This window comes from Equus przewalskii, chromosome 18 (genome assembly GCF_037783145.1).
Source record: "Equus przewalskii isolate Varuska chromosome 18, EquPr2, whole genome shotgun sequence".
Taxonomy (NCBI): Eukaryota; Metazoa; Chordata; class Mammalia; order Perissodactyla; family Equidae; genus Equus; species Equus przewalskii.
Genome location: NC_091848.1, coordinates 38,763,988 through 38,773,958, shown reverse-complemented (window position 1 = coordinate 38,773,958; position 9,971 = coordinate 38,763,988). Strand labels below are relative to the sequence as shown.

Genomic DNA, 9,971 nt, shown 5'->3' with positions numbered 1-9,971 from the left:
TGAATTGTCTATATTTTATGGCTTTGATTCAGATAAAGGGCAGCCTCTCAGCTTTTTGGAGAAAATGAAGAATGAAAAATGAGACAATTTATTTCAACTTAAACTCTCCTTTAGAGAGTTAGGTACCATTTCCTACTTTAATTCTCGTTACCAAAGTGATTTCTCCACAGAAGCCAAAGTGACCTCTAGTTTTGCGTCTCTCTCTTCTGTATACTCATTTCTGGAGAGAGAAAGGCGGCCAGCTGAGTACACTGTCCAGGTGCATCTTGGAGAGCTAACCTCCCCAGATGCCATGGTGCTTCTCAGAGCCTTGGGAGGCAGCCAGACACGCTCTGCATCTTCGGGCATGCTGGCAGACAGAGGCTTTTAGGAGGGCAGACTTTGAAACAAAGTCCTGGCAAGGGGATGGGAGTGGTCTTGCCATGAGTTTCAGAGGACTTTGAAACCCTGGCATCGTGGAGTAGCTTGTGGCCAGCACAGTCACCTCCTCTGCTCCACGGCTTAGAATTCCCAACTGGTCCTTTTCCTTCTGCCTTTACACTAAATTTCTCAGTTATAAAAATCTGTCAAATGCATTTTCTTATTAAATGAGTGTTGAAAGATAAGCATTTGCACCTGGGACGTATCTCATTTACACTTTGGTGTGGATGCTGGTTTCTGTTTTAAGTGTTTCATTTATTCTCACATGCTGCATGAGTGTTAATGGATGACAAGTCCTCATAGCCATCCCAACCTGCTAGTTCTCCCAGAGGGTTGTAACAGATTAAAAAATAATATATGCAGCTGCTTGGGAACTTGGTTTAATACAATACCCAGGAAACTGTAAAGCACCAATCCACCTGTAGCTTCATAAACTAGCTGATGATGTTAATGATGTCTGTATACTTTAGAGTAATTTGACCTTAGCTTCTTTTTAGATATCAAGTTCTTTGATTTTTATCACTTGCAAATTCATCATCAAAAAGCATTATTTCTTATACATTTTAACAGATTGGTTTTTCTTATTTTGGAACACTTGTTAAATCTTACCTAAACTAATGTTTTAAATATGGGTAAATTTTAATGTAGTCCTCTTAAAAAGAAGGAATCTTTCTGCATAGAACATTACCAATTTTAACTTCTAAAGAAGCATTTTAAAGTGTTGTATCTTGGAGATTTATTGTAATAAAAATGTTTCATTAAACCAAAGCTCACAAATGTTACCATGGAGCAAGAATTTACACAATCATTTCTCATTTTTGTCATTCTCCTACTCAGTAACTTATGGTGACTACCTCTTTATGGGTTAAATATAAATGTCTTGGCCAGAATTTCAGACCTGCCCCTCTCTAACACCACTTCTCCCAGTACCCTCACATACTAACTTCTTAGCAGTCATACCCTACTACTAATTACTCTAATATCTTACATTCCTCAGAACTTGTCAAGCAAATCAGATTTAACGAGCACTACTATAAGGTACTATAAAATACAAAAGAACGACAACACTTTTGTCCTTGTTGCTTTCAATTAAATTATTCTTGTACTGTTTTTTGCTTAATTTTTAGACTTTTTTCATGTTTATTATGTCTCTATAGGTAATGTGGGCAGAAACCATTTTCCACTTTATATTTCCTATAAGCCCTATTTGAATAAAGTTAATACGTGAAGCTATAGTTGGATACTTCTAATTTTAATCAACAAAAATAATAGTATGAGGAATTAATTCCAAAAATTTACTGAAAGCAGGCCACGAATGAATGAAGGTGTGGTGGTGGTATAATTCATTGTCATTCATAAACGTTACTTGAGTCTCTTCTATATATAAAAACTGAGAATACAAAGATGCATAAAAGATACTTCTTGACTCCACAGAGCACATAATTTACTGGAAACATGGCCCATGAAACCATTACAATACAAATTAGTAAATGACATTCTAGTTTTATAACAGGAGCTATAGAAAGAAGCAAGAAAACCTAACAGCTGTGATGGCTCCACAGTGGTAACTTCTGAACTGAACTTGAAGCATGGGCAGGAATTAGTAGGTCAGACACATAAGGGAAGGGAGCAGCCTCACCGTTCACACATTTAGCTTGCCTGAACATCAGGAGAGGGCACAATCTGACAAGGTAGTGAGAGGTCCTTCAGTAAAATGTCGTTCATAATGTTTTGGTTTGTTTCTGGTTGTAATCTTGATAAAAACTTAAAAATTTCAGACTCTCAGAAGAAACCTAACTGTGGCTTATTTTTCCCAATTTACAGACTTGATTACACAGACCATTTCATATCCCATCATGTAAGCTATCAAAGTGTGTGAGAGGCATCTTCTGTCTCCAGTCCACCACCGTCCCAGGCTTATGCTCTTAGCCCTCTGATCTCCCAAACCAAAAACCTGGGAGTTATTCCAAACTCCCTAGCTCCCCACATTTAATCAGTCGTCTTGTTTTCTGAACCTTCTAAATATTTCTCAAATGTACTGATCCTCTAGAACAGTCATTGAGAGAAACAGAATGGGAATCTGTTCAGGGACAGACATGAGATTAATAACAGACCTCAAGATTAAAAGTCAGAAGCCCTAGGTTCTAGACTTGCTTTTCCAACTGTCTTGCTTTGTAAATTTAGGTTATAGGTATTAAAATCTTAAAACCAAGGCAATATTAAAAAGAAATACAAAACCGTGCCAAAATTAAGGGAAACCATCTTTTGAATACCTAACTTTTTTTGCCAACTTGGCTCTACTACTAGATTTCTAAAGGGTTTAGTAGTTACTCGTCCACAGTTTAATTGTTCTGTCATTTCCTAATGCTGCTGATGCAATGATGTTTTCTGTAGGATGACAAGCTGCTGAGATTACGACATCTGTATGACCTTGTAATGTCTGTACAATCTCTTTAGTCTGGAGGTTCCAAATGTAAACCAGGTTATCCTCTGAACCAGACACAATCCACTTTCCACCAGTAACTGAAAAATTGGCAAATATGCAGTATTTCTCATTCTTATGACCCGTGTATGTCTTCAGGCATCTGCCTCTGCTATAATCCCATAGTTTGAGAGTATTGTCCAAAGTTGCAATGAGCAGATATTTACCATTCGGAGAAAATTTTACAAAAGAGACTGGAGGATTATCATCATCAACAAGCATTTTTAAACACTGACCTGATGCAGCATCCCAGATTCTACAGACACCATCATAGCTACCTGACACTATCAAGGAGCCGCTACAATTAAAATGAACAGCAGAAACTGGGTCAGAATGAGCAGACAAAGTCTTGAGGCACTTTCCTGTTTTCACCTCCCATATTTTCACGCTCTCATCAAAAGATCCTGAAATGATGAGGTTGGATGGTGGATTGAAATTACAGCAAAAAACATAATTACTGTGCCCCTTCAGCGTTTTCAAACATTTTCCAGATCTCACATCCCAAATCTTTAGAGTTTTATCATCTGAGGCAGAAACAAGACGACTGGAATCTGATGACCACGCAACGTCTGATATTTCCAGACTGTGACCATAAAGTGTTTTCTCATATTTTCCATCATAGGCTCCCCAAATAATAATTACTTTATCAGCAGAAGAACTTGCTAGCCATTCTCCACTAGGACTAAACTTAACTGATGATACGGCTTCCGTGTGTCCCACGAGAGTACACTTGAGGGCATAGTTTGGTTTTTCAGAGGCTTGCTGGCTCGGATTGGCTGATGGGCAGAGGGCCGACTCCGCTCCTGCATCGCCCGACTCCTTCGCCGCCATGGCTCTGAAGCTCCGAGTCAGCAGGTTGGCTAGGCGAGCGGCCCTGGACTCGGCAGCCCAGTATTTTGGATATCTGCCCAGCAAAGTGAAGATAAAAACATCGGACTAAAAAAAACTGGTCATTTAACGATTCTAACTTCTGGGTGGTCTTTAAACTACGATATACACTGAGTCGGCAGCACAGGTTGGACCTCTGTCCTCGCTTCCTCCTTCGTCAACAAATACCTGAAAAATACTATTAAAAGTCTTCTGTGCGCTGTCGCAAGTCAGGCACCACTGCTGGGTATTTCGCCAACGTACAGAACTGTCCGCAGCCGCGCTACAGAAAGTAGTTTTCGCCGCCCTTCCACCCACCTCGGAAATGTTTGAGAACACCGAACCGCCCTACCAGTCCGACACACTTCAGGTACTTCAGTGAATCACCGCCCTAAACAGAAGACTTCGAAAGCTAAGAGAAAACCTGCGTACCCGCCGATACTTGAGGTCCAGGCCACTGGCTACTGTTGTCAGAGACCAGCAGGTCCGCACAACCTCGACACCCACCAAGACAGCGGGCTGGACCACCGAACGCCAGCGCAGAGGGAGCCCCGCCCACCACCACCACTTCCGAGCCGAGGTGGCCGATGGGAGAGGCCTGTCTGCGCTTGCGCAGAAGGAGGCGCCAGGCTTTGTGTCCGGTCCTCTATGCCTCTCTTCTCCACAGGCAGAGGCTGGGCGGCCTTCCTCGGTGGCTGGGTAGGTGGACAGCGCTTCTCCTAGACCTGACTGGCTAGCGTGCGAAGCAATGAGCATTTCAAAGAACATTCCCTTCTCTTTGGAAACCATGTCACGAGAAAGGACTGAATTTTTCGATGCCCCTTCTACAGGGTTAAGCCCGCTTTTGGCCCCTGAGCTGCCCAGACGGTGCGCATTTCGGAGATGGAGCTAAACAACCGTCGGTCCACGCAGCCGGCGGCGAGCCATGCCCGCTCTGCTTCGCGGGTGCCTTTGGTTCTGCTCGCTGCTACTTGTGGTGCAGAGCCTGGTGGCGTGTACGTAAGGCTGCAAATAGGCAAGGGGAGCGTGAGTCTTGTGGTGTAAGTTTTCCCTGAATGTTCCGGGAAGGATAAAGAATATGTGTTAGGGACCCTTCAAGGTCAGTGCTCGGATAGCAGGACGGGGTAGTGCCGGGGAAACGAGCAAACGTTTGTTTTAGCGCGTCCTTATAGTTTAAACTTCCAGAGAAAAATTAAGAAAGGTGTTCAGGTCTTCCTAGGCGCTTGAGACAAAAAAGGACAAAGAAGTTGGTGGAATTGAGTGAGAAATATGTAAGGTTACTCCGATTAGGCTTTAGAGAGCTTTCCCTAGTTTTAAGAATTAACCGCTGTGAAAGTATTATGTAAATGATACATGCTTTTCAGATGTAAATTACTGTAGTTAGACAATAGGTTTACTAAAAAATTGGAAGCCCCTAGTTTCTCCAATCCTGTGCTCAATAAAGACTGCCCAAGAGAGGGAGTAAGTGTTCTGTTTAAAAGGCTTTCCCGGTAGCCGGGTTGAAGTCAAGAAGCAAGTCTCTCTCATGATGTCTTCTGTCAGTCAAGACTTAAAGCGTTTGGAAACAAAAGGTTTTCTATTGTATACTTATTAGGGGTAATTGAAAGTCTTGCCTTTATAAGGCAGAACAGCATAGGTCACCTATAATAATCGACTATAGTAAAAACCTCGTTACTTTAAGACCCTACTACTATAGTTTAGAATTTAGACAGGAATTGGACAAATGCTTGTCTTAGCTAGTGCAAATTAACCGTGTAAACACAGCGAGGAGGGGTGGGAATGGGAAGGGCATCTTTAAGAGGGTTTGGAGCATCCATTTATATACATTAAATTATGACTTCTTAGCTATTAAGGCAAGGCCACCAAGGACCCCACCCCTAACATTTTAAGAGAAAACTTTTTTCCCTTTGTAAGATGTCTTAATAGTTCAATTCTGATTAAATTGCCTCCTCCTTCTTCTTTCCTCCTCCCATTAGCCTGGATTAGTGATTTTACTGGGAAGCTTAGAAACACTGTTCTGCATCAATTGAAACTATTTCCATTTTTATTGTCATTAAAAAATAAACTTAAAAGCACTTCAGAGAACCAAGTGTAGGCTTTATTTCAAAGAATTTAAGAAAATCTATGTTTTCCCAATAACTTTTATGCACTAAGAGAGGAAAGAAAGAAGAAACTGGAGAAGGTAAACACATGACCTAAGAGCTAGGTTGGGGTGTTGGTGCTGGAGTATATTTAGCCCACTAGAAATAGCACAAGCAATGAGGGCACACAATGAAGATGTCTTGATAGGAATATCTAGACATGATTTACCTTCATATTTTCCCAGAGTTTGACTGAAGAAATTTCCAATATTAAAATCCATGTCTTTTTTTTTTTTTTTGAGGAAGATTAGCCTTGAGCTAACTACTGCCAATGCTCCTCTTTTTTGCTGATGAAGCCTGGCCCTGAGCTACCATCCATGCCCATCTTCCTCTACTTTCTACATGGGGCGCCTACCACAGCATGGCATGCCACGCGGTGCCATGTCCGCACCTGGGATCCAAGTTGGCAAACCCCAGGCTGCCGAGAAGCAGAACGTGCGCACTTAACCGCTGCGCCACTGGGCCAGTCCCTAAAATCCATGTCTTGATGTCTGGAATTTTTTGTTTACAAATGGCATCAGGAAATCGTGTAAAGAAAATTAAAGCTATGAACATAACTAGTTAAATCTTTATTCATTAGCCATGTTCAAACAGTAACATGTAGTCCTTATGAATTAGGACTAAGAATGTCATAGTTTACTCCTTCGGGAGGAGGGGAGCATCAGCAATTGAGGAGTGTGTAGGAGCAGGGAATCCTGATATAGGTAAAACCAAAGTGGCAGAAACTATAATTAGAGATTTGCATTTGGGGCTCTCATGCAAAGTTCCTTACAGGGTTCTGTTTTTACCAGTTTCTAATTTTGCTGAACTTAATCTTTACCAGATAGGTGATTTGGAAGTTTCCCTCCCTGTCGACATCAACTCGTTTTAAATTTCCCATAAAAGTTTTAGAACTGAGTCTCATCTATAGTTGAAAGGTTTATCCCTCTTGTCCTTCAATAGTTTGCAAATATTCTAAATAGAAAGGCTGCCACAGATGGGTCATGTGTTTCTTTTTTAATTAAAAACACTGTGTGTGACAGACCTAACCATGGCCTGGCAGTGATTCCTACATTAAGGAACGTCTTGACTGACTTCATAGCAACTTGTTACCAAATCCAGTACTCAAAAATCAAGCATAATCAAACCACATACATATCCAGTTGCTTAAGACCACTAGCAGTTTAAATATATGAGAATCTAGTTGTGCTAAATATGGTCTGGCCATATAATTTATCTAAACTGAGACATTTTTTAAAGTGAAAGGGGGTCACTAAAATAATTTAACTAATCTACACTGGAACTGCCCCAACGAGCCAGTACAGTCACTGCTGACTTCCCAAGGGGACTCCCCTCATAATCACAACTCAATTTTGGAAAATTCTACTCTTTACATGGTAGTTTACACCCCAGCCTGCCCGTATCTCTGTCAAATCCTATACTATTCTCTCCCCACCACTGTGATCTTCTGGGTTCCTATTTTCTCTGTACTCATCACTCTAAATAATGGTGGGCCCAGGTGTTTTAGATAGGCAGTGATATATATTGGGGACACCCACCAGACTCCATTTGCTTCCTCAGGTTAAGTGGGTACATAAAGGAATTGAGTAATTTTATTCTTTGCAAAAAACATTCAAGATCATAGAAATGACCATATACTGATTTTAAAATTAGAAAAAACATAAGACTTTTTCAAACTGGCAAATGAAATAGGGGCAACAATCATCTAAGCTAGCTTTAATAAACTTGTAAACCCAACAGTTTTTGTACTATAGATGACAGTGTTAGTCTACAGGAACTAAGGCTATGTTTTGCTTTAAGAATTTGTTTTGTTCTCAGAAAGAATACCTGATCAGTGGACTCTCAAAAATGATAGAGAAGCAATCATGGAGTGAAGAAATACACCATCTTTCTATTTCTACAGATCTGTCACTTAAATTCAAGGAATGGATAAAGAAAATGTTCTCATGCAGCAATACATACAATACATAAAAATGAAAAATCCCTATCTAACAGCCTATGGCAACCACCAGCTTCTACATCACTTGGATGTAATTGGCCCCCAAAAGTTTTTTTCTTAACTTTAGAATATGTTAAAAGAGATCAATGAGCTATTCTTGGTATATATAAACACATGGGGTTGATTATAAGTTATCCTGTAAAATATACCCATTAACTTTTCTCAGACGGCATAGGTTTTTTTCGGCTTTTATGTAACAAACCTCTGCTATGACAATGTTTACTTTTGTAAACTTTGGGTCAAATTATGTCTCCTGAAAGGTAACTACATATAAAACACTTACATGCTAAGAAACTAGCTCTAAGAGTTGTTAATCCTGGTTTCAAACAGCAGCATAAAGGAATTCCTTTGAACTTTCTTTTGAAACCGAGTACCCTTTACTAATATCACATAGATGCATATTCCTTCAGTCATTTAGTAAGTATTTATTCAGTGTCTACTCTGTGCAAGGCACTCACTCAGGGCCTGACAGACCGCATTCAAGTACAAAGAATCATTAAAACCATTCCAAATCAAAGTGTAAGAACACTTTGAAAAATGATAGAGTGGTCAGAATGACGAGGTGAACAGAACATAACAACATACATTAAAAGGTGATCTTTTAAACTTCGGACACTCCTTGGGCCAGTACTCCTAAAGGAGGAAGTCAGCTGTGTTAAAGTCACATCCAGGGATGGCACTGCTAAGGCGGTATTCATTCCAAAGCCTTTCCTTCTGTCTCAAGACCTTCTACATTTTTGTTGAATGGAAACATGTTTCTGAGTTTAGCCATTATGCTACTAAACTCAAAATCAATCACTTGCATTTTCTTTTTAACTTCTGTTGTTTTGTCAGGTCACACAGAATTTTAGTGCCACAGAAGGGCAAAGATGTTTGGGCTGAGAGGATCTACACACCAGAATACGTAACTTCAAAGTAACGTATACCTGAGTTAGTCATTTTAAGGGTGCTGATGATGAGAGGAACAGTCAGAAAGAATGGTCCAGCAAAAAGAGAGCTGGCCCAGCTCTGGCTGCTCTAATTCTGGGGGTTGCTGGGACAGAACACCTCCACCGTGACTGCTGCTTTGTTCAAGACACACAACCTGCAGGGCTCTTGCCCACCTTTGGACAGAGAGTCTAAGAGTTGTGACCTTGGGGCAAAGTAAATTCTCAGAAGTCTTGATTTTGTGACCGATAACATAGTGACAGTTAACCACCTCAAAGGGCAGTTGGACTAAATGAGAAAAAGTGAAAGCCCTTAGTCAGGCACCTGGCACACAAGTCTCAAATAAAGACTGGTTGCCTTCATCTACCCTTTCTATCTTTTCTTCTTACCCCAAATTTCCAGATGCATTTTATATCCAGAGCAATTTGATATTTGTAAAATTAGCATATAATGATCTTAGCTTTACTTTATCACACATTCTTCTGATGCCCTGATACCCACTATTAACCTTTTTCTGACAATAATGCACGTTATAGAATATTTTCCATATTATAGCAGATTTACTGTACTAGTGCCACATCTGGCCTTCAGTTACTTTAGTAACTTGTTTTAATATATTACTTTAGAGGAGGACTGGCAGTAGTTAGCTCAGGGCTAATCTCCCTCAATAAATAAATAAATAAATAAATAAATAAATAAATATCTAACTTCAGCTTTTGGTGATAGAAAAAGGTAGCCAAAAACATTTCCCAACTGGGCAGATGTTTACTCTGCTTACAGAAGAAAATGGCTTTGTTAATTTCAGATGGCAAAAAAATTCAGATTTGAGACTTCCATATATAGGTATACCTATCTGTGCAAATCAGCAAATTTGAATGTAGGAGGTAGAATATAGTATACAAGTATGAAAAGCAAAGAATGCCCATTCTAAAAGTGGATCCCTTTTCTTTCCTGAACGTCATACTTAGACATCACAATTTCCTATATAAAAGTCCCAAGCCCTAAAACAGCTATAATGACTTGCCTATTAATATAAAAATGTTCACAAAACTAATCAGCAAGAAAGAAAAGAAATCCTTCAACCTGAGGATGCAATCCCAAATTGGGGGATTCAATAACTGAAATGTTTATTTAG

At 40.1% G+C, this 9,971-nt stretch overlaps 1 protein-coding gene and 1 long non-coding RNA gene across 2 annotated transcripts; one reads left to right on the top strand and one right to left on the bottom strand.

The window, feature by feature from the left end:
• Positions 1–1,656: 1,656 nt before the first annotated feature.
• Positions 1,657–4,335, bottom strand: WDR5B (WD repeat domain 5B). Its single transcript, XM_070583775.1, has 2 exons — positions 4,202–4,335; positions 1,657–3,806 (listed from the first exon to the last, which is right to left on the bottom strand). The coding sequence occupies exon 2, from the start codon at positions 3,731–3,733 to the stop codon at positions 2,741–2,743; it is 993 nt and encodes a 330-aa protein (XP_070439876.1). The 5' UTR covers positions 3,734–3,806; positions 4,202–4,335; the 3' UTR covers positions 1,657–2,740.
• Positions 4,336–4,381: 46 nt separating this feature from the next.
• Positions 4,382–6,465, top strand: LOC139077129 (uncharacterized). The gene is made up of 3 exons (XR_011529458.1): positions 4,382–4,468; positions 4,600–4,809; positions 6,157–6,465. It is a non-coding gene; the product is annotated as an uncharacterized lncRNA (long non-coding RNA).
• The last annotated feature ends 3,506 nt before the right edge of the window (positions 6,466–9,971 follow it).

Excerpts from the sequence above, each read along its gene's own strand:
- WDR5B (XM_070583775.1), bottom strand. The coding sequence starts at position 3,733 with ATGGCGGCGAAGGAGTCGGGCGATGCAGGAGCGGAGTCGGCCCTCTGC.